General features: G+C 43.4%; 1 protein-coding gene and 1 long non-coding RNA gene across 2 annotated transcripts in view; both read left to right on the top strand.

The window, feature by feature from the left end:
- The first annotated feature begins 609 nt into the window (after positions 1-609).
- On the top strand, positions 610-3,388 carry LOC143272884 (uncharacterized). The gene is made up of 2 exons (XR_013050505.1): positions 610-2,137; positions 2,562-3,388. It is a non-coding gene; the product is annotated as an uncharacterized LOC143272884 (long non-coding RNA).
- An 18,251-nt stretch (positions 3,389-21,639) lies between these two features.
- The window catches only part of Tlk1 (tousled like kinase 1), a 131,926-nt gene continuing 128,463 nt past the window's right edge, over positions 21,640-25,102 (top strand). The window contains exon 1 of the mRNA XM_076569635.1: positions 21,640-21,927. Within this exon, the coding sequence (XP_076425750.1) occupies positions 21,789-21,927 (139 nt within the window). The 5' untranslated portion in view covers positions 21,640-21,788. The remainder of the gene's footprint in view (positions 21,928-25,102) is intronic.

The following is a 25,102-nucleotide window of genomic DNA, read 5'->3' as shown; positions in this document are numbered from 1 at the left end:
GGTAACCCAAACCCAGAAAGACAGTTATGGTATGTACTCACTCATTGGTGGATTCTAGATATAAAATGAACAATCAGACCACAACCCATAGAACCATAGAGGCTATATATATAGCATGGAGGTCCCTAGGACGACTGTGGCATATAATAAATTTCAGTTTTACTCAATTATTGAAAAAAAAATAGCCAAATGAATGGAAACACATGAACTATGAACCAAAGACTGAGGGGCTCCCAGCTGGATCAGGCCCTCTGAATAGGTGAGACAGTTGATTGGCTTGATCAGTTTGGGAGGCATCTAGGCAGTGGGACCAAGTCCTGTGCTCATTCCATGAGTTGGCTGTTTGAAACCAGGAACTTATGCAGGGACACTTGGCTCAGTCTGAGAGGAAGGGACTGGACCTCCCTGGACTGAGTTTACCAAGTCGATCACAGTCCTCGGGGGAGGACTTGTCCTGGAGGAGGTGGGAATGGAGGGTGGGCTGGGGGTAAGGGGAGGGCGTGGGAGGGGGGAGAATAGGGGAACCCATGGCTGATATGTAGAACTGAATGGTATTGTAAAATAAAAAATATATATCACAAAAAAAAAAAAAAAAAAAAAAAAAAATTTTGGTATGGTCTTATTCTTGATCGGTGAGATTAACAGTGTCTGGCAAGAGGACTCACCAAGGACAATTGATCAGGTGTGAAGACCATAGAACACTTTGTCCCAGAGGCCAAAGACTGGCAGTGGTTTTAAAAAGCAGGGAGCGGCCACCTTGACACTTGTCAGTCAAGGACTGAGTTAACTTTTAACTAAGCATGACAATGTATGTCAGAAAAAGCCCTAGAAAGGGGCTTTTCTAATCTTTCTTTACTGTGTATCTATGCATTCCACAAAATTGGGAGTCAAGATATTTTACAAGTCAAAAATCATCTAAAATAATAAAGGTAATATGATACTACTAAACGTTGTATTTAAAATTCACTTCTTAAAAAGAAAAACACAAAACCAACAAAAGCATCGAAGCTAGGTTTGGTGGTACACACCTTTAATCCCAGGATTTGGGAGGTGGAGGCAACCAATTTCAATGAGTTTGAGGCCAGTCTAGTCTACATAATGAGTTCTAGGCCAGCCAAGGCCACAAAGTGAGACCCTGCCTTAAAAGAGAGACAGAACAAAAATCTAAAGAATAAGCCATAAGTACAGGATATCTGAGCAATTAAAAACAGGGAAAAGGTTATCCATAATTCTATTGCACTAACACAAGCACCATTATCCATTCATTTTTATTTAGTGAATTTCTACTCTGTTGCCCCCTCTGTGCTGAGGATATGGAAATAAATTCAACTGAAGTCTCTGACCTCCAGGGACTGGGACAAATAGGGGAGGTGGGCATATAAACACTTATAAAACAGAGTGATAAGTGATGTAGTAAGAATTATAGGCAGTATTCTGTGCTGCCTGAGGAAACAGGGATTTAATAATGCATGCTAAGTGATAATATGAGGTGCACCTTGGCAAATAGGAAAATTGCTCATGCTTTAATGTGAGTGATAAAAACAAGACGGAAAATTGGTGGGTTATACTATGTAAAATTCCCAGCCAGGCATAGTGGCATGCAACTTTAATTCAGCCCTCGGGAAGCATAGGCAAAGCAGATCTCCGTGAGTTTGAGGCCAGACTTGTCTACAGCGTGAGTTCCAGGACAGCCTGGGCTACATAATGAGACCCTATCTCAAGACAAATAAATAAAATTCCCCAAAGATTTCCAAGGCAAAGAAGACTTGGAATGAATTTTGGATCACGGGTCAGCCAAAGAAAGGAGCTGGAAGACAAGGAGGAAAGTGAAATCCTATCTAACCTGTTTGGCAGCCGCGGTGACTCTGGTGTGGTTGGCGTGTGGGATTTCCAGGAGCCAAAGGTAAAACTGGAAAGACCAGCAAGTGAGGATAAGATAAAGAAGATAAGGGGAAATCACACAGTGCGAAAGAGTTTGAACTTTAGCCAGTCATTTCGGGGCAGCCACGGAAGAATTTTGAAGTGGGAAAGCACGCTCAGATGAGTCTGGCCGGGACAGCTGTGCCGACAGGGCTCAGAGTGAAGTCAGAAAGAGGAGGGAGAGAATAAAAGCTCCGACTGAGGCCATGGCAAGCGAGTGGGTGGGTGGGTGGGTGGGAGGGGTTAAATTCAAAGGCTCTTTAGTAGGTAGGCTGTGTGAACAGGTAAACCAGTGAGGCTTTGGGGCTTGGGGAACGAGGCAGGAGGGAACCCCACTGACTGACTTCCAGATCTCTGGTTCGGGTCACTGGGTTCTTGACTTCATGCCTGCTTCTGTCCAATATTGGTTGTCAATTTAACTAGATCTGGAGTCAACTGAAACCCAAGCTCTGCTGAGCGCCCCTATAAGGGGACAGTCAGTCTGTCTCTCTCTCTCTCTCTCTCCCTTCCTTCCTTCCTTCTCCCCTCCCTCCCTCCCTGCCTGCTTGCCTTCCTTTCTTCTGAAACAGGGTCTGTGTAGCCCAGGCTGGTCTGGAACTCTTTATTCCTGAGGAATTTTCTTAATCAGATTTTTGAAGCAGGAGGACACACCCTAAATCCCAGACACACCTTCTGGTGGCAGCCCTTGTTAAAGGATCCGGAAGAAGGAAGCTTTCACTCTTGCCTGCTCGCCCTCGGTCTCACTGGCAAGTTCTTCTCTCCTGGCTGCGGCCAGTGTTGAATCAGTCTTCTTCTGGGTTCCAGTGTAGACTGAAGACCAAGAGCCCTCCGGAAACCCTCTAGGACTCCAGCACCAGACTGGGACCACAGAGACGACACCTAGCCTCAGGGTCTGAACACCTACAAGATTTTTCTGTGTTCCAGATTTTTCTTTTCTGTATGGTATTCCTTTGTATGAATGTTCCACCATGCATCAGCTGGCGGAGGGAGGGGAGGTGAGGATTGCTTAAAGTTGTTATGAACAGCGCTGCTTATGAACGTTCTTGTATGCAGCCTTTGAATAACATACGTGTTTCTGCTCAGTGTCTATCTAGACATAGGATTAATGGGTCACAGAAATGTTTATGTTTATGTTTGGCTTTGGCTGTTAAAGCCACCCATTTTCCAGAACACTCATCTCTACTTCCAGCAATGTTTGGGAGCTGCCCATGCTCCAGATAGAGCAGAAAGTTCACCCTTTTCATTTTAAGGTTTAAATTAAGGTCATAATCACATTTGGCCGTAGTTTACTTTTTTCCTGTTAACTAAAAGCCAGTAACATCTTTATACTTTTTTTGACTGTTTGATTATTCTCTTTAATGAAGGAATGAAGTTTTTGTCCATTTTTCTACTTATATTATTTAGTTTTTCTTTTTTGAATTATAAATTTGGTTTTTTCCCATATGCTGAATAAAAGTCTTTTGTCCAATATATGTGCAGGTGTCTTTTTCTACTCTTTGCTCTCACAGGCTTAAAGTGACTCTTTTACTGATCGGCGCGTCTTTGTTTTATATAATTCAGTCAGATTGTTCCCTCTGCTTTGTTCAGTGCGTGCTCGGTTTACTAAATCTTTGCCTAAACCAGGCATGCTTGCTCACCCTTGTAATCCCAGCACTTGAGAGACTGAGGCAGGAAGATGGCCTGCTCTAGGAATGCAAAACCAGCCTGGTCTAAAAAGTACAGCCCAGGCCAGCCAGGACTAGATAATTAGATAGCCTGTCTAAAACAAAGCAAAACACATAAAGAAATCTTTGCCTAACTTAGTCATGGCCATGACAATATTTTTATTGTATTTTCTTTTAAAAACCTTGTATTTATTATTTATAATATATATATATATATATATATATATATATATATATATATATATTTTGGACAGGGTATCTCTATGTGGCCCTGGCTTTCCTGGAACTTGCTATGTAGATCAGGCTGGCCTTGAACTCATATTTTAACATTTAGAGGTGCCCACAATCCATCTGGATGGTATGTTTCCATGTGGTTACCATTTCACGCAACCTTCTTATTGAAATGATCATTTTCTCCCATAAGTTTTTCCAATTCATTAAACAGAACACAGTATTTTTCTTGTTTTGTTTTGTTTTGCCTTTTCTTGGTTCCTTCGGGCAGTAAGAATCAAGGTAGAATAGGCTATACCACAAGGGCCAAAGAGGGGCAAAAACGTCAGAGGCTGAATGCAATATAGGTTCCTTTATACATACGCAAAGTCAGTGCAAGTGTGCCACGTTGCAGCAGGAAATGCTGTCTGTGCATGATGGAGAGATTCTGGCCGCTTTCATCTTTTTACCTGTCAGTTACGTGAGCCCTGCTGCTAACAGAAGAAGAGGATGGTGGTCCTTGGCCTGAGGGACACAGCATCATTCTCTCACGTTCAGTTGTCTGTATCTAGCAGCAGGCCCCACTTCGCTCACTGAAAGGAAGCGCAGTGTTCTTCCCGTTTGGGAAACGAGACACACGGAGGCACTCACTGGTTCTCTCTCACTCTCACGACGAGCTAATCGTGTTTTCCGTTCTGTGAATTGTGTCCATTGCCACTTGTCTTTTGTGCGTGTGTGTCTAATGTCTATAAACGAAGATCCCTTTTCCAGATTTCCGGCTTTAAATTCTCTTTTAATTTACTGGTGCTGTGATCTTGAACTTGTTTCGAGCTTGCGAGCTCGCTGCATTTTTACCTATTGCCGTCTTTGCGGTGTTTTGATGTTGTTTTATTTGGATGCATTTTTTATGAGCAGCGGCAAAGTATTGGATTTAATTTTTAACACAATCTGAGAGGCTTTTTCTATTAATAGGGAATCTAAATTTAATAACTAAATTTATCATGCTCGGTCTCCCGCTGCCGGTTTTGTCGCTGTTTTCGTGTGTGCCTGCTGTTTCTTTTCGCGTTGGTTGTGTCGTCCACAGACTTTGCTTTCCTTCGCTCTTATCTCCCGGGATTTTAAAAGGTAGACTTTCCTCTGATTCTGCTAGCAAGTTCCTGAGAGCTTTTTATAAATTCTTTCTTTGTTTATTTGATCATACCAATAAAAAACCCAAATGACTTCTACCTCTTTGTAGAAAGGGAAGCACCATGTTTTGTCTTGTTACCCCCCCCATTAGCTTCTCTTAACCCTTCTTTTTGCTGTTCTTTATTAATTAATCTGGGGTGGCAAATCCAAACAAACAAAAAAGAACTACAGCATTTTTTTTTCTCTACATAAAGTAATTGCTGTTCTGGTAAAAAAAAAAACATTTGTAAAATACTGAAAAATACAAAAGTCAGCAACAAAAGCCTACCATCATTGTGCCCCACTATGAAAACAACTCTGTGGGGTCTGCTTCCTTTCGATCTCTTTATTATGTACTTGTTATAGATTAAGACCGTGATAGAGGGTCGAGAAAGATGACTCACTGATTAAGAACACTTGCTTGTCTTGCAGAGGACCCAGGTTCTGTTTCCAGAACTTGCATGGCAGTTCACAACCACCAATAATTTCAGTTTCAGAGGATACAATGCCTACTTATGACCTCCTTGGGCCCCAGGCATGCGTCTGGTGCAAGCAAAGACATGCAGCAAAGCATTCATACATATAAAATAAGTAAGTCTGAAAAATTTGAAGACTATGATAGATAGACAGATAAATAGGTAGATGATACATAACCCCCACACACTTGCACAGAGTCTTATTTGCTGTGTTATCCAGGCTAGTCTTCAAACTCTTGGGATCAAATAACTTAAAAAATGATAATTAAAAAAAATTATTTTAGAGAGGGTCTCACTACATAGCTCTGGCTGCCCTGAAACTCTTTGTGTGGACCAACCTGGCCTCAAACTCACAGAAATCCGCCTGCCTTTGCCTCGCCAGCACTAGGATTAAAGGTGTGTGTCACTACACCCAACTTTTTAAAAGAAGTCTTGATCCATATTGCTAAATTGCTCCCAAAAGAAAACCCACCATTATAAATACAATTTAGGGGTCTAAGAAATGGCTCATTGGTTAAGAGTTCTAGCTTTTCTTCTAGGGAACCTAGGATCAATTCTCAGCACCCACATAGTGACTCACAACCACCTGGAACTCTAGTTCAGGGGATCTGACATCCTCTTCTGGCCTTCAGAGGTACTGGGCACATGGTGGTACAGACATATATGCAGGCAAAACACCCATATATAAACACAAATTAAAATAAAAAACAAATACAATCCCAATATATTAGCATTTAATATATTGCATATTGTATAAATATTGTATTATACTACATTATGATCATGTTGTTAGCATTTTAGACTGAACACCACCAAATCACCTCTCATTATTAGTGTTTTTATTAACTGTCTCCCAGCTAACATGTCTTAGACATTCCCATCAACACTCTCCAGCTCCAATCTTCCAAATCATGAGTTCTTTTTATGATTCAGTGAGTCATGACGTTATGATTCATCAAATTATGTCAAACCCATGGGAGAATGTTCCTGATATGCTTTTTTGATCACCAATAAAACTAATGCTTTATTTAACTTAATTAGAAGGTTTCTTTTCTGTATTTTGAGTAGTTAAGTGACTTAGTTTCATGGAGGAACACTACATCTTACCACTTATGTCCCTGTCCTTCTCAATCTTCCCTATTTTTATCACATAGATAGAGGGGAAAGCAATAGATATTTTAAAGATTCATTTCTAGAGGAGATTTGAAAGTGTGGTAAGGCCTCTGAATAAAGTTTTTAAAAAAGGTAAGAAAAAAAACCACAAAGATTGAAGATTTCAGGACTACATAAAACCAAAAAATGTAATGAAAAACAGGACCTTTGATCAGTGAGTGGAATAGACCCAGACTCTAGTGGAGAAGTGAGAAGTGTTGGATTTTGAAGAAAGAAAAATGATCTAGATTGCACTGATATTTTTCAAGGCCCAGCTGAAATTTCCCCTCATTTAGGAAGCTTCAAATATGAGCCTCTGACTGCTCTCATTCACCTATCCACATCTCCCGTCTGGCATCATGTGACCCATCTCTGCATTCCCATGGCACTAGACAAAACACTTTGCCCTCGGCAGGTGCCCAACAAATATTTCCTACAAGTGTTTATTAGTCTATAACTGTTGGCAAGACTGGTGGCCATAGAGGGTGTAGGTCATTTGCAAACAAGTGCGTTTTCCAAGCGCCCACAGTGGACACCAGCTCCGTAGGGAAAATGTTACCTTGAGGACTCCGACATGGCAGCAGCTGAAGAAAACCCATTGTGTGTTGATTATTATTATTATTATTATTATTATTATTATTATTATTGGTTTTTCGAGACAGGGTTTCTCTGCGTAGCTTTGCGCCTTTCCTGGAGCTCACTTGGTAGCCCAGGCTGGCCTCGAACTCACAGAGATCCGCCTGGCTCTGCCTCCTGAGTGCTGGGATTAAAGGCGTGCGCCACCACCGCCCGGCTGTGTTTATTATTTTTAAGACATTGGTTTTTCCCTCTCCTCCCCACAAGAAAGCACCATTCATTTCCAATCATATTAATAAGAAGGTTGTTTTAATATTTCTTTCCATTTTCTTATTGAGTAATTGTAACAACAGATTTATTTCCTGGGTGTGGAGGAAAAAAAAAAAACGGAGAACCATGGTGTCAGGTTTTCTTTTCTAATTCCTTCTCTTATTCTTTTCTTTGGAATCCGCCATTAGATGAATTTTTAAACTGAACTTACACTTCTAACCTGCACCACATCCAAGGACAAACTATCACTTGCAGCATGGACACCTCTCTCTTACTTGATGAGCATTTGGACTGCTTCTCTGAGAGAGGAGGAGGATCGAGGCGGGGAGGGGGTCTCAATAACATTTGACATTCCTGCATGAATCCAGAGTTTCTAAATATATCTGTGGTTACATACGTGTCCTACTTTAGTCTCTGTTGCTGTGATGAACACCATGACCACACTCAACTTGGGGAGGAAAAGAGTTTATTACCTCTCCGAATTCAGAGTCCCTCACTAAGGGAAGCCGGAGTAGGAACTCATGGCAGAAACCTGGAGGCCAGAACCGAAGCAGAAACATGGAGGAATACTGCTTTCTGACTTGCTTTCTTAGGTTGCTGAGCTACCTCTCCTATCCACTGCAGGATCCCCCAGCCCGTGAATGGCACTGTCAATAGTGGGCTGGACCCTTCCACCCACATCCACCAGCAATTAAGAAGACAACTCCCACAGACATACCCACAGATCAATCTACTGGGATTTCCTCTTCTCACATATGTCTAGGTCTGTGTCCAGTTGACAAAAACTGGGACAATGTTTCTTGTCATTTTTGCTATGTATTAAGACGCAGTTGTTGAAGCAGTCACTGTGGTATACACGCCTGTAGTCTCAGCTATTTCAGCCTGCGTCAGGAGGATCGAGTCCAAGAGTTCAAAGTTCAAAGCCAGCTAGGGAAAGATATCATCTTTAAAAAAAAAAAAAAAAAGATCTTTTTCTTGGAGATTGAACTCAGGACCTTGAACAGAGATGAGCTAGTATAAGACTTGGGGGATTCCTGCCCACCCCCACAGTGTGATGCATTTGTATTTTGGTTTAATCAACCAACTTTAGAATGAGCCTGAGTAACTAACAACAACAGGGCATAAAGTTGATATTTTCTCCTTTATTTTTCAAATGGACATGCTTTGTTAAACCATGCAGTGTCAGTTTGCTGCGCTTTGTATCTGCAAACACTGTGTAGTCCTGGTGTCCTTGGAGGGCGGCTTGCAGGGCACTCTATGGGAGGGGAACATGCTGTTCTAAAGTTGGTTATGATCTTTTAATATCAGATGAAGTGAATCCATTTTGAGAATCTTGTAGTTCCAGTTCTTCATTGTGTATGAACTTCGGTTCTCTCAACTCCAGTGAGCTGACAGATGGGGAAAAGCATTTCTATTGCTAGAGGGGTCAGAGAAGGTGTGACCCAGTATCAAACCAGGGCCGGGGGAATGCTAGGCAAGGGCTCTACCACTGAGCTACATCCTAGTCACTAACCCAACCTATCATGTGCAAACTCTGGAATAATCTTTTTTTGAAAAAAATTAATATATTTCATTATATTATATTTATTATTCATATAATATTTATTATTATTTTATATGTTTGGATATTTTGCCTGCATGTATGTCTGTGTACCATGTGTGCCTGGAGCCTGTGCAGGTCAAAAAAGGATGTTAGATTCCCTGGGATTGAAGTTATGGATGATTGCGGGTCCTGGGACTCAAACCCAGGTCCTCTTGAAGAGTAGCCAGTGTTCTTAACCATGGAGCCATCGCTCCATCCCCTTCTAGAACAATCTCTATAAAGGATGTGGAAGCCTGAACCTTCAAGCAGGGGTGTAGCAGGATTCTTAAAAGTTCTTATTAATAAAATCAAACCCGAGGCCAGTTATTAGGGTGAATACTGGAAGGTCAGAGAGACAGAACAAGCCACAGCTATCTCACCTTGCCAATTCCTCAGCTGGTCCTGTTTCCTCAGACTGGAAGCTTCTGTGTCCTCATCCCAATTGCTCTCAGCTGAACTGTGTTGCTCCAAAGCCTGAAAGCTTAACCAGCCAAATGCTTAACCAGCCAAATGCCTCTAGTTTCTGGTCCTCACGCCTTATATATCTTTCTACTTTCTACCACCACTCCCTGGGATTAAAGGCTGGCTTTCTGGGATTAAAGGTGTGTGTCACCATGCCTGGCTATTTCCAATGTGGCCTTGAACTCACAGAGATCCAGAGGGATTTCTATCTCTGGAATGCTAGGATTAAAGGTGTGAGTGCCACCATTTTCTAGCCTTTGTATCTAGTGGCTGTCTGTTCTCTGACCCCAGATAAATTTATTACAGTACACAATATTTTGGGGAACACAATACCACCACACAGGGGCTTTGTGAATCACACAGTGCAGGTAGAATAAACCCACTCATATTTGAAATGGGTGTGCTTCAGAATTCAACATGAATAGAGTTCTTTGTACGATTGAGGCAGCTTATTGAGATGGGAGAACAGGTGCGGTGGAACAATCCTTTTGGACACTGTGAATTATTGGTCTCTGTGACTGGTTTAATAAAGAAGCTGACTGGCCAATAGCTGAACAGAATAAGGTTAGGTGGGAGAGCCAAACTGAGAATGCTGGGAAAGAAAAGGGCTGAGTTAGGAGTTGCCAACCAGACTCAGAATGAGTTGGATACACAAAATGAGACAAAAAGCCTCAGGGTACCACATAGAATAAGTTATAAGAACTAGTTAGTAACAAGTCTGAGCTATCGGCTGAGCATTTGTAATTAATATTAAGTCTCTATGTGGTTATTCTGGAGCTAGTGGTTGGGACAGGAAAACTCCACCTACACATGATGCTCAATGTCCAGAGCTACATACATCCATGTAAAGCCTGAGAAAGCTTTTTTTTTTTTTTAAAAGGTTCTAAATGCACAGAAACGGGACTAGATGCAACCTCCTAGTCTTGTGTCTCATACCTGATGCGGTACAGAGACACATCTCCTGGCAACTGCCAGCATGCCATTAGCTAAGCCACATAGTGTCCTGCAGTCTCTCACACAGGCCATAGTGCAGAAAGGCATCTCCCAGCCACACGCCACATGGCAGGCTTAGGGGTTTTGCTCATGCAGACAGAAAAGGTTACAGATACACAGTGAAGATAGATTTAGACAGAACAAAATCTCTAAACAGGTTACAGTGTGTTTAAAAATATACATAAGCTTGGGAGAGAAAAGAAAAAAAATAAAGTCCTTAAAAAGGGAATACAGTAAAAGAAAAAAAAATAAGCCACATAAAGATGGGGAATACACAGAGCATCTGGATCCTGTATGTTATTGTGTTGTCTTTGAATTTTTTGGCTAAGAGACACTGGATTATGAAAACTGCTAGATTTAACCAACCTATATATTTTAAAAATATCTTGACTTCAAAATTTAAGTCAAAAGATGTGTTACTTTGTGGAAGAGGTTATGCTTTTATTTCCACAGGAAATGAGAGGCTGTAGATTAATTCTGGGTTAAAGAAAATTAGGTTTGTTCAAGGAATACCCCCTGAAATCCTGACTGCAGACATAAAGGAATAAACTTAAAAGAACTATAAGACATGTGATGTATATTTTACCTGCTCAAATACATAACAAAAAATCATCTTTGGCTGACTTGTGTATAATGCAGTCTTTATATTGATGCAAATACATATGTTACCTTTAAAGTTTATGTATTTTCAGAACAAGGGGGCCAAACATTGATGAAAACAGATGGCCCAAGTGATCCAGCATTTCAAAATGCCCCTGTTACAGTCTCCTCAGAATTCTTTATCCAGAACAGCTTTAAGGCTGCTGGCTGAGATGATCCAGCCTCACAGAATACTCCAGCCAGGACTTGACCATAATCCTGAATTTTCTCAGCGTCCATCAAAGATAACAGCACCCATGATCAACAGGAAGCAGTCTAGAGAACTACATCCACATTCCCAAAAGATGGGTTATGGATATTTATTAGCATTTAAGAGGGGTTGGTTACAAGTTGTTATTGGTAATGGTCAAGAAAAAAGACAAACAAAGGGTATCAGATTCAAGGATCTCTTTCTGAAAAGAAAAAGGGGGGATATAGAAATGATAAGATGAAAGGGTAGATTATCTAATCTACTTTTAAACTAAAAGTAGATTCTGGAAGTAGATACTAGTCTTAAATATTTTACATTGGTATGGATTTTGGGTTATTGATACAAATTTAAAGTTAATTTTGTTATACTGTGCGTTTCTACTCTTATTTAGGATATTGTGCTTATACAACTCATTTAAAAATGTAATGTATAATTAAGAAATACAGATTAATAGTCATCTATAATAGTCAAACTTATAGTCATGTTAGGTATGTTTCCTAGGTCATACATAGATATATCTAGATAAATAGATGGTCTTCAAAGACTTACAAGATATGGCATTTAATGTGTCTAATAACCTAAGGCTTTTCATGGCAGTGAGACACATCTGCTCCTGCCATCACCAGTCTACTTCAGAGAATGTGATGGGCATCGAAGAAACTCCATATGGAATTTATTTTCTGTATGGCAAAAGCTAGCCATGTGGGCAAAGAAACTGCCCTTGCCTCGATTGGTGACAGATACTTGTAGACTGAAGTTTATCGGTCTCATCCAGTCCCATGCAGGCAGCAGCTGTTTTTATAAAATAATCATTTAGAGGCTTAATATGAATTACAAACTGTTTGGTCTGTGGCTCAGGCTTATTGCTAGCTATTACATCTTAAATTAAGCCATTTCTATTAATCTATGTATCACCACGTGTCTCGTGGCTTTACCTGTGTTCTATTACATCTTGCTCCCCTGGAAGCTTGCAGCATCTCTCTGATTTCTTCTCCCTGTATCTCTCTTGGACTTGCTGCCTGGCTATGTCTTTTGCTGCCATAGGCCAAAACAGCTTCTTTATTAACCAATAGTAGCAATATATATTCATAGCGTACAGAAAGACCATCCCACAGCAGATACTGTCCAAACTGGACCAGCAGGGCACTGAAGAAAGTGACTGCCAAACTTTGCCAAGACAAGGTAGGACAGTCTTTCAGAATTCCTTGCTTCACAGGAAAGTCTGCCAGATATGCTAGGCCTGTAGGCCAGAGTTGGATGTCCCAATGTTGCAGAGGAACTTTGGGTGACTGTCCAGGCAGCAAGATGTTCTTGTCATTAGGTAACATTTCATCCTTCTGGGGTCTTTGATGGAGTTAAAGACTAAATAGTTAACTTACAGTTTTCCTTAGTTATGATAAAAAGCAAATTAGGTATATAAAACTTTGGACTCACCAAAATAGGATAGATAATAGAGTGTTTTCTCTATTTTTTGCCAAATACAAGTAGACTGGATATTGTAACTGTAATTCTTACTTGATAACTCTTTTTTTTTTGGGGGGGGGTGAGTTTCCTTCTGTAGTTTTGGTGCCTGTCCTGGATCTTGTTCTGTAGACCAGGCTGGCCTCGAATTCACAGAGATCCACCTGGTTCTGCCTCCCGAGTGCTGGGATTAAAGGTATGTGCCACCACTACCTGGCTTGATAAGTCTTTTTGTTGTATATAATTTTTACTATGCTAAGGTTAAAACCTTCCTTTTTAATTATAAAAAAGTGGGAAATGCTGTGGGATAATCCCTTTGTACACTGTGAATATTTGTTGCTATGATTGGTTTCATAAACAAGCTGACTGGCCAATTGCTGAACAGAATAAGGTTAGGCGGGAGAGCCAAACTGAGAATGCTGGGAAGGAGAAGGGCAGAATTAGGAGTCGCCAGCCAGATGCAGAATGAGTCAGACTTACAAAATAGAATAGAGGTAATGGCCATGGGTTAAGTTGTAAGAGCTAGTTAGTAACAAGCCTGAGCTATCAGCCAAGCATTTGTAGTTAAGCCTCTGTGATTATTTTGGAGCTGGTGGTTGGGACAGGAAAACCCCACTTACAAACAGCAATCTCAAGAGCTCCAATCTATGTATATAGTTGGATAAAGAAAAGAGCCAAAAGGTAAGCTAAGTCTGTGTGAAAGAAGATCTACTGACATTTGCCTTCCCTTTGATAAGGAAGAAGGCTCAGTACATCTCATTTCCTTGATATTCATTATGTAATGCTTCATACATATATGTATGCCAATTTAAGGGGAGAAAATCAAACACACTTCTATAATTTCATCTAACTTAAATATGGCTTCAGTGAGGCACTTGATGGCACAATGGCTCCCCGTGATCCTCTCTAACCTATTCTGTGATAGAGGTAATCATCTCCTTTTGGCTTCTCACTCCCATTTTGTTTTTTTCCTTTTCAGCTTAACCACTGTATGAGGCAGGGTTATTTAGAAGCACAGAACACTTAGAATGAATATTCTTTTTTTTTTTTTTTGTTAGTCATGTCCCATAAATCTATGAATGTCAGATTTATTTATTTTTTAATTATATATATATATATATAATTTTAAATGTCAAATGTCATTTCTTGAAGGGGGTAGGAGGTCTTAATTACAGGCTTACAGCACAATGGGAGGACCCTGGAGGGCAGAAGTTTGCTACTAATGTTTTACAATCTTTCATCTAAGCTGTTAACGCCCATTATTCAGAATGCACAGACAAGGAACTTCCCTTAAGCATTCAGGAGGGTGGAACCTGGCAGGGAATTAGCATTGGGAGGATATCAAGGTCAAGGTCCACAAGCAAGGCAACAGTTACCCAAAACCGGGGCCAGGGCCCTGCAGGTCCCCCTTTTATTAAAAAATGAGCTTCTGACTTGGGTTGCGTGGGACGTCAGCAGGTTACCTTACCCATCATGGAGACGCCTGCCCAGGCCACACAGGTGCTCTGTCTTAGGTTGGTGAGTGCCCCCCAGGAATTACCCGTCTCTGAATACTCATTATCATACCGGCTCAATCGTGTGTGAGCTGTATGGTTAATTGCTGCCAAGGATCTCAAAGTGGCACTGGGCTTGCAATCTGTGTGTTCAATACAGAAAAGACCAACAGAGGTCCTATCTCACCCATAGCCAGTAGGCTAAAGGCAACTGAGCCATTCCCTTCCTTAATGAGCCATACTGTACATTGGAGTCCCTGTAAGATAGTATCCCAAAAGCAACTAGAGTTTATAAATTTATAATTTTCAAAGCCAGTCGAGATGTATATAACTACTGAATTAAATTTATCATGCCCAATAGAATGAAAGATTAATTAACTGTAGTAGCTACTTTTGTTGCCAGGGTCTCCACTGTGCTAGCTGTAGTAAGCAATTATGAAATGGTAATCCCAGAAACAGTAGCAGCGGTGTGCGCCATTGTTATAACAGCAACAGCGGCAGCAGCAATGTCAAATTCTCTTCTGGATTGTGTGGACATCCACTGGCATGGATACAACTCCAGGAACACGAACTGCCAAGGCCCGTTTTTCTTGATCCCAGCATGACTTTGCCTGGCGAATATTCTTATAAAACTACTTATCAGATTGCCTTCCACAGTTCTGGCTGAGTAGACCAACAAGTGTCTGCATCCTGCAGAGGCTGAGAACCCTACAGCTAGCTGTTCATTCCATGAGACTAGTTGCCTCAGTAACCCAAGCTTATCCGGAAGGCCTGCAGGATTACTGTTAGTCCTGCATTGGACAACATGAAGCTGGCTCTGATTTCAGTGAAAGATGGTAGCAGCAGTGGCAGCAAGAAGGTAGAGGCCCTCACCAGGGAGAAGTGAAGGGGGCAGGGAACAGCAGCACTACTCCGCACTCTTCATACACCGATACCTACTCTTGGGGAGGGTCCACCTCCTTCAAGTCACCCTTCCAAGAAATACCCTTACAGTCAGTGCCAGATCCAAGCAAGTTGATGGCCAAAGTTAACCATGACAATCATGTGTCCATCTATGAACAACATAATATTTAGTCCTTAAGGTCTTGATGTTTTATAAATGAAGTCAAACTGATCTTATTTTTCTGTAACTGGTTTCTTTTTCTTTTGATTTTTAATTTTCATTTAATGGATTTGTTTATTTGGGTTTTTTGAGACAGCGTTTCACTAGGTAGCTCTGACTGTCCTCAAACACTCCCTGTAGACCAGGCTGGCCTTGAACTCACAGAAATTCATCTGCTTCTGCCTTCCTAGTGCTGGGATTAAGGACAAGTGCCACCACCTGAGGCTCTTCTCTTTTTTCAAAGTTTTTTTTTTTTCCATTTAAATTTCTTTGTATGTTTGGGGTGGGGCTGCATCAGATTCTCTGGTGCTGGGTTTACGATCAGCCGCAAGCCACCCCGTGTGGGTGCTGGGGAACTGAACTTGGGTCCTCTCGAAGAGCCGCGTATTCTCTTACCACCCAGCCATCCCTCTAGCTCCTCTCTTCCTTCTTGAGCTGGGTCTGTGTTGCTGACTCCAGACTCTTGAGCTCGAGAGACCTTTCTACATCAGCCTTCTAAGTAGCTGTCACCTCTCACCTGCTCTTCTTAACCAGCGTCCCGTTTGTGAGCATTCCGATCTTTGTGTAGTGTCTCTCTGTGTGAATATTCAGTACTCTATCTGTTCTCTTGGGGTTTTTGTTTGTTTGTTTGGTTTTGAGACAGGTTTTCCCTGGGTAGCCCTGGTTATCCTGGAACTGGATTTGTAGATTAGACGGGCTTGAGTACTCGGATTAAAGGCCACCACACCGGGCTCCATTCTCTTGTTGGTGGACTTTTGGGTGGTTTTCTGTTTAGGGCTACTGCAAACAATTACGCGGAGCACATTCTTATCTCCCGGTGCACAGGAGCAAGGATTCCTGTGGTCTCTATTTGGAATGGAATTGCTAAGTCATCCTATCTTCAACTTCACTGGGTACTAACTTATGGACTCAAAAGGGCTGGTACTGCCAGATTTAGCCAATTAAAGCCCAGGATGCTCAGTTAAATTCAAATATCAAATAATCATAATTCTGAATGTAAGGACAGTTCATTCAAAATTTTTATTTTATAAATGAAATAAAACTGACTTCGTTTTTCCATAACTGGTTTCTTTTTCTTTCTTTTTTTGGTTTCTCTTTCCTTTCTTTCTCCTTTTTTCTTTTTTTGACACAATGTGTCTCTCCATAGCCCTGGCTGTCCTGGAACCCACTATGTAGACCAGGCTGGCTCAAACTCACAGAGAGGGGCAGCGCCTCTGCCTCCCGAGTGCTTTGCAACCCTGACACGGTCAGTGAACTTTATCAAACCACAAACGTTAGTCAGTGAAGAGTGAGTGAGGGGGAGGGGCAGTAAAACACTTCTCTTCCTGCCTCTGCTTGGTGGACAACCCGGATGATTATGAGGTTAGTCCAGGGAGCTCAAGGGCTTGCTGACTAGTTATGTATAGAACACACTGGCTCAACAAATATATAACACTAACCGTATGCCAGGCAGGTGCCAGATTCTGGAAATATAATTGTAAGCATGACAGACCAGGGTCCTTGTCCTTACTGAGTCTTAGGCAATGCAAAGGAATGGAAGACAGAGGACCATGATGAATATGCTAAGGGATCAGTGGTCTGCTGGCTGATGCTTAATAACCCAGCTCTGATGGGGGAAGCGGGCTTGTGGCTTTTGTTTACTTTGCAGGTGGGAATAGCCCCACCATAGCTGATCTGGAACGGCAGCTCTGACACCACGGACCACTTGGATGGGAACCGAGGCAGACAGTCAGTGCTCAGGCAGACATGAACGGCTCCTCTCTCCGACTGAATGAACTACTTCCAAAGGACATCATTCAATTTGGCTCACTTGTTGCTGGCTTGGGGAAAAGGGTTCAAATGGCACAGGAATTATTTTCTTTCATTTGAATTCAGAAGGAATCAAATATTAAGAGATAGGACATGTATTTTTTAACATCTTTAATATTGGATCCTTTTTAAAATAATTTTACTTCTAAATACAGAAAGAAGAGTCTAATAGACATAGGTGTAAATTGGAGCCAGTGTAGACGAGGGCTCCGGTCTCCACCTGCTGTGCATGGCCTCCCCTCAGGAGACCTTGGAGACCCCTCCTGCTATGCCCCCTCAGCTCTCTGTTGAGCCTTGTCACCCATTTGTTCCACAAAACCAACAGAACCCTTGGTCTGGGCTGGACACCGCCCTAGAGGCTCCAGGACTCAGCCCGCGAAGCGCCCAGCGGCGGGGCCTTCTTTTCTCTCTTCCCTGTTCCCTCCCGGAAGGGTCCATGTCTTCTCTTATTTGCTGTACTGCCCCCCATGTTCACGAGCTCTCTCCCACTCTAGGACTACTTCAGCCAGGAAGATTGCCCGAAGAACCTGCCAGCGATGTGTCCTTGCTCTTGAGATCTCCCTTTCCACCCTCAGTGGCAGATGTCCCCTTCAGTTTGAATTTGGGTTCTCCTGTCGTTTCTGTGTTTTTTTTTTCCCCTTCATGCAATCTATTATATTACTGTAGCCATCCATCAGACATTTTTTTTTATGCCCACGTATTAACAAACGTGTGAAGTACATGCATGCTGAACTTAACCATTTATACATTTTTACCTATTTGGCATAATTATTTTAAATTATCACGCACACACATTTTCAAGACAGATTCTTTTTATTTTTTATTTTTTATTTTTTTGGTTTTTCGAGACAGGATTTCTCTGTGTAGCTTTGGAGCCTGTCCTGGAACTCACTCTGTAGACCAGGCTGGCCTCGAACTCACAGAGATCCGCCTGGCTCTACCTCCCGAGTGCTGGGATTAAAGGTGTGCACCACCACCGCCCAGCCAGATTATTTTTTTTAAAAAAATTATTTATTTATTTATTTATTTATTTATTTATTTATATAAGTGCTCTATCTCTATGTATGACTTTATGCCAGAAGAGGGAATCAGATCTTACTCTAGATGGTTGTGAACCATCATGTGCGTTTTGAACTCAGGACCTCTGGAAGAGCAACCAAGTTCTCTTAACCACTGAGCCATCTATCTCTCCCGCCCCCTCGAGACAGATTCTTGAACATGTGACCCAGCTGGCCTTGGACTCTCATTCCTCCTGTTTCAGTTACCAAGGAGCTGGGGGTGTGAGTGGGCACCACTGTATACTGCTTATAAAATTACCCATTTATATAACTGTTGTCTAGAGACATTTTATGCTTAAATGACTTAAAAGTCATTTAATGAACTTTTCCTGAATATAAAAATATATAATTTGGAGGCTGGAGAGATGGCTCAGCGGTTAAGAGCACTGGCTGCTCTTCCAGAGGACCCAGGTTCAATTCCCAGCACCCACGTGGCCGCTCACAATTGTCTATAACACAGTTCCAGGGGATCTGACATCCTCACAGACAAAACACCAATGCACATAAAAGAAATAAAATTCAAAAATATGCAATTTGTTATACACAATTTGGGGAAGGACAGAGATAGAAACATCAATTATATAATCTCACAACCTACACTAGTTATTAACTTTTTGAGGTGTATCCTTCTAGTCATTTTTTTAAAATAAACTTACAAAAAGAGATCATATCTACCTTTTAATTACTGTAACATAGTATGAAAATTCTATCACCTTTTGGTAGTTTTTGAAAGCATGAATTTAGATGATGCCTGGCATTCCATTTTTAAGCCAAGCTAGTTTTTCTGATTAGTTCCTTATTACTGGAAGAGGCTTCTGCAGAAGTTGGTGAGTGCTATCTTTATCATAAACTACAAGAAGGCAAGAAAGGAATATGTAATTGTCCTTCTCAGGCAGCAGCCACAGCAAAATATCACTGAAGTAACATGTTTATGCATGTGTTGTGTTCCTCTAGTCACCATTAAAAAAAACCCACAACACATAAGACCCTACTCAGTTGGCATAAAGGTCAATTATGGCTCTGGACAATGGAGTCCAGTCTAGTCTGATACTCAAAGCAATCCTCCTGCCTCAACCTTTCAAGTCCTAGGATTAAAGATGCAAGGCACCTTGCATGTCTGGCTTTTTTTTTTTTTTTTAAACAGTTTATGTGGAACTGAACTCTGAGCTGAAGTCCTGGAATTGGAAGGAGTTGCCCAGTGACTCTAACCTCATTGTTATAGATGGGAAGGTGGAAATAAAGATTTTCCTTTTTTGCTTGCTGACATTAATGTCAGGTCTCTTAACTTCCTTCCTGTCCTATGTCCTATGTTCTTTATGATACAATCCGCAGACTAAGCTTGCTCTTAAACCCAGAAAGAGGGGCTGAGGTAGAGTGCTTGCCTAGCATGTGTGATGCTCTAGGCTTGATCCCCGGCATACAAAAGACGAAACAACCAGAAAGAGTGTACATTTATTAACATGTCATATACGGTCATAGGTATGTAACCAAGACTAGGGATGGCATATGTCCATACAAAGACTTGTACATGAATGTTCATGGAAGTATTATAGCAAAAAGGGGAAAATGCAAATGCCCATCAACAGTTGAAGGGATAAAGTGTGATACATTCACACAAGAAAATGCAACCATGTGGCTATTAAAATAATTACGTTGAGAGACACCAGACAGAAAAACTGTACACTTCATCTAAAATTCAAGAAAATTCAAATTACTTTGTAGCACAGAAAGCAGATCTATGCCTCCGCAGTGGTGGGGGTGGGTGAGAGGGGGTGGAGGGACCGCAAAGGGATAGGTAGAGGTGAGTTGGGAGGGCAACAGATGGTCACCACTGAGTGTACAGGGGCTTCAGAGCTGTGTGCATGCTCCAGCGGGGACCAGAGACATGCAGTGTACAGTGAGTCCATTCTACTTCAATGAAGTTGTTCAGTTTGTGACGGCCCTTAGGTTTCAAAAGCCGACTGTGACTAAAAACAGAAGAATCTGAAGCACAGGAACACTCCAGTGACTCCTGGAGATAACTGACAGCCAAGGCTCTATTCTAGGATGATAGTTTATCTGAAGAAAACAGGACTCTGAGAAATGCGAAGTCATAAAAATAAAAAATAGAAATGACATTTTTGTCCCCCTGGAAATCATGTCATTTCCTTATGCCCACACAGTTGCTCTATAGCGCAATCTTTTTAGTGTTCTGTTCAATTTGGTTGTTTAAGGAGAGCAATAACCTTGTTGTATTTTTCCTGGACTACTAGACTGTTCTTTTATGAACAAGATGGCCAATCGCTGGTGTGTGTACGTGGGTGTGTAGAAAGCTACGCTCTATCGATAAATTTCAGCAAATGCTGTAATTTGTTCTGTGAATTTGTCGTCCATACTCAACAGCGGCACTAGAAACTGGAAATGTCTAGAAACCATACCTTCTTCAAGACGAACACTATAGTTTTTTGTTGTTGTTGTTTTGTTTCCCTTAATGTGAATTCAGTAGTCAAAATTTCCTATTTAGATTTTCCACTTCTGTGAAAACAAAGAACAGCCTCTACCACACACATGGGCAGCCCCCACCACCGGGAGGATGTTCTCCAGTCCTTTGGCAGATTGTTTTTAACGAAAGTTTTATTTTCGTAGGTCTTTTTATTCCGTCACGACCCGTTCTGCAGACGGGTAAAGCGCACACCGGTCTTTTTTTTTTTTTTTTTCCCCCTCCTGATGGGCAAGAGGCAAACTCTCAACTTTTCAGTTCCATTTTGAGACTCCGGAGCCGGGCGAGAGCAGAGGCGTCTCGGGCAGGCTGGGTGTGGGGCGCGCGTCGGCGGAGCAGGCGCGCCGCGGCGAGGGGTGGGGGGGAGGTGTGGGGGGGGAGGCAGGTGGCAGCGGGGGCGCGCCTCCCCTCCGGCCGGCCCCGCGCACGCGACTCGCCGCCCCGGCGCCGCGCCGCGGGCCCCGCGCCTCCCTTGCGCGCTCGCGCCCTCCCCGCCCTCGCCCCGCCCGGGCAGGGCCCTCCCCCCCCATCCCCCCTGCCGGCCCCGCGGCCGCCGCTGCCGCCGCCGCCGCTACCGGAGGCGCTGGAGCCTCGCGATAGTGTTTGCCTTGGCGGCGCGTGACGCCGCCGCCGCCGCCGCCGCCGCCGCCCGTAACTGATGCAGAGGTTACCCCGCCGCCTCCTCCTCCGCCGCCGCCGCCGCCGCCACCACCGCCACCCACCGCCCGCCGCTGCCCGGGCGACGCCGGGGCCCGACGCACTGCAGAGGTGCCCACGGCAGGTTCCGCCCGCGGAAGTGGCCTCCTCGGCCGGCGCGGTCCCCGCGCTCCGCCCGCGCTCCGGCCCCGCGGCCCCGGCCCCTCGCCACCCCTCGGCGCTGCCCTCCCCGCCTGCCCTCCGCCCGGCGCGCTCCCCCGGCGGCGCGGCGCTCCCCTCCCAGCCCTCGCGCCCGCGCTCGCCCTCCTCAGCGCGGCCCCCGCCATGACGGAGGCGGGTGCCGGTGCCGCCGCCGCCGCCGCCGCCGCCGTCGCAGGGGGGGAGTCGGGCTCCCAGAAAGTAGCTTGATGAGTGTCCAAAGTAGCAGTGGAAGTTTGGAGGGGCCGCCATCTTGGTCCCGGCTCTCCACGTCTCCAACCCCGGGCTCGGCGGCGGCGGCCAGGTCCCTGCTGAATCACACGCCGCCATCCGGGAGGCCCAGGGAAGGTAAGCGCCGCCGCGCCCTCCCGCGGGCTCCCTCGGCCCGCGCCGACCCCGGGCCTGGGGGGGTGGTGGGGGTGGGAGGGGGGTTGGCGGTTCGCGGGCGGGAGGCCTGCCCTGGCGCCTGGAGCCTCCCGGCCTCGGGGCTCGGGTGGGCTTGCCCTCGCGGTGCAGCCGTGGCGCGCGAGCCCCCTCCCCTAGCCCGCACTCCTCCCATGGAGGCGGTCCCCCCGCGCCGCGAGCCGGGGCTGGCCCCGCACCCGGAGGATGCCCCTCGCCCGCCGCCGGAATGCTCCGGGCTCACCCGGATCCCCAGCGCGGCCCCCTAGACGAGCGATCCCAACGGCAGAGCGGACTCGTGGGCAAGGCTGCCCCGAGCCACCCCTCCAGATGGTTGCAACTTTGCTTCCTTCGCCATCGGCTCCTGCGCGTTTGTGCGTTAATGCTCGCGGGTAGCAACAAGGCTCGTGTGCTTCTCTGCCAGGGGGTTGGTTGTGGGTTTTTTTTTTTTTTTTTTTTTTTGTGGGAAATTCCTGCGTGGAGGTTTCTGCAAAACACGGACCGAGATCGGTTGCAATTGTTTGCTAAGTTTTCTGGCTTCTTGCATGCAAGTGTTCTGCCACCAGATGTAGCAGTCACACAGCTAGAAAGGCACCCAGAGCTTTTGACTAAAATTTAAACTTGCTGCATTTAACTTTAAGTATACTACATAAAATGCAATTTCGGAGAACACTCATTTAGCAGGGAAGAATAAATGTGCATCGGATCTGTTTTAACGCGCTTTTGTCTGGAAAATGCGTAGCCGTATTCATTAGCTATTGGTAAATGGGTTGTTCGCTCTCAGTTGTCTCACACAAGGAGATTATCGGCACCTTAAAAAAAAAAAAAAAAGAAAGAAAAGAAAAAACGTTGGGAAGTCCGGCAGTCTAGTGGATCCCGTAAAGAAATTCAGAGCTTCGATTTATGTAGGAGTCGACAGGAATAATGTATTTTATAAATATTTCTAAATTTATCATCCGGTGCCTAGAGAATTGCTAATCAAATGTTTCATGCCCGGATCCAGTGGTTCAGGCACAGCATTCTTTGTCATTTTGTTCCCGTGAGCATGTGGGAAAGTGACAATGGGCTCAAAGATTGACATGAATATGCTCTAGAAAATTCACGGGAAGGTTTGATTTATGGCATCCATTAAACACGCCGACTACATTGACAGACATTTTCCCCTTTCATCTCACCCCGACACTGATTTTTCATTAATAGAAGGTAAAAGCTTGTTTATTGAATGACTACAATTTACTACATCTGAGTTTTCCTTTCTGCACTTGAAAATTTGTAAGATGTTTATGTACGAATGTGCACTTGAATAGTTGTACGTACGTACGTACGTGGTTTAAAGTGTCTTTTGTAAGTAGGGCGCTTGGTGCCTGTAGCATATTTCCACTTCGTAGTTTCATTAAAGATACCTAATGGTAGTGTGAGCTTTGGAAAGACTGTCTTGGTTTCTAAAGTACTACACCTTTAAAAAATAATCCCTCATTCACTTCTCACGTGTTTATTGAGCCATTACTATGAGCCAGGACCTGTATTAGATAATATGCTGAGGGCATGGTGTTGGTTTAACAGTTGACATCTGTTATCAGTACTAGGAATTTGGCAGCCACCAAATTCAGATGGAGTTTCTGAGGAAGGTCAGCTCTAGCCAAACTTCTATCTATTCTGCACCACTCCTGACGGTGAACATTTTGGAGTGGTTGGACTTACTCAGCTCAAACTTTCAAATAGCCAGCCTCCTTCCCCCAGCAGTTTAGTTTATGGTAGAATTTTTGTTGTTGTTGTTGTTGTTGTTAACCTAAAATAGGGAGTATCAGTTAATACTTAAAAATCATAGGATATGGTTTTGTGAAAGTTAAAACTGACACCCGATTTGCCTTCCTTCTCTGTGGGGCCTGCTGTAAAGTGGGCAGGTGCTCTGCCGCAGGGCTGTACCCTAGCCCTCAAAATGATTAGGTCATTGTGGGACATTTCTTTTTTTTACTAACCAGCATGTAAATTAAACTGTGTTAATCGCCCCCCCCCCATCCATTTTGAGACTTGGCACCATATTCTTAGATTTTGCCAGTGTCAACAGGAAGTGTCTATAGGAAGGAGCCCCAAGGATTAGGATGGAGACGTTTATCATTGAGTGGAGTCCCAGTTTTTGTTATCACGAGTGTTAGCACTTTTTCCAGGTATATATGTTAATGTGCTGCATAAATTAAGTTTGAGAACTTTTGGCTTCAAGTAAGGACTAGTAAGAAATGCTGATGGAACTGGATTCAAAATATTGAGTGAATGTATTAAGAATAGGACAAGCTTTGTTTCTTGAAAACCTGAGCCAAATTAACTTTCAATCACAGAAAAATGTGAAGTTCAAAAGTTGTTAGATACATGTATGCTTGTGAACTTTTTGTCAGTGATTTAATCTTTAAGTTTTGATTTCACGTGTATGAGTGTTTGTCTGTGTTTATGTATGTGTACCATATGCATGTCTAGTGCCAGAGGAGGTCAGAGGAGGCTTTGGATCCCCTCTGACTGGCATTACAGATGGTTGTGAGGTGCCATGTGGTGCTGCAAGAGCAGCAAGTGTTCTTAACTGCTAAGCTGTAGCTTGAGCCCCTGGTGCACTTCTTTTAAGCAAATTAAACTTTGAAAGTGGTAAAAGATATGTCATATGTGTCTGTAGAAGATATTTTGAAGTTTTGACATATTTGACTCCAAAAATCTAAAGAAGGTAATCTGATTATCTTGAATGTCGTATATTTGGCTCTCTTCCTACCTTTCTTGCTGTAATTCCCATTATCATATTCACATAGTTTTATTTCATTTGCAAAAACAATATAGATAAGTTTTGGAATCCTTTAACTTCCGGATTTTAGTGATAGATGTGGGATACACTGTTTTCTTTGCTCTGAGTCCCAGAGTTCTTTCTTTATTAATTTGGAAGGTTAATTTGCACGGTTTCTGTTGGATCTTTAGAACCCGTACTCTCCACCCCATTTTGTTTTCTATAATACTGATATTAAGGAGGGGGGGGTGAGGAATTAAGATTTCAGTCGGGCATGGTGGCACACACCTTTAATCCCTGCATGTGGTAGGGAGGCAAGAGATCTTCGCCTCTGAGTGTTTTACTGAGTTTATGTAT

This window comes from Peromyscus maniculatus, chromosome 4 (genome assembly GCF_049852395.1).
Source record: "Peromyscus maniculatus bairdii isolate BWxNUB_F1_BW_parent chromosome 4, HU_Pman_BW_mat_3.1, whole genome shotgun sequence".
Classification (NCBI taxonomy): Eukaryota; Metazoa; Chordata; class Mammalia; order Rodentia; family Cricetidae; genus Peromyscus; species Peromyscus maniculatus.
The sequence above is the reverse complement of the archived record's forward strand: the minus strand, read 5'-3'. Positions and strand labels throughout refer to the sequence as shown.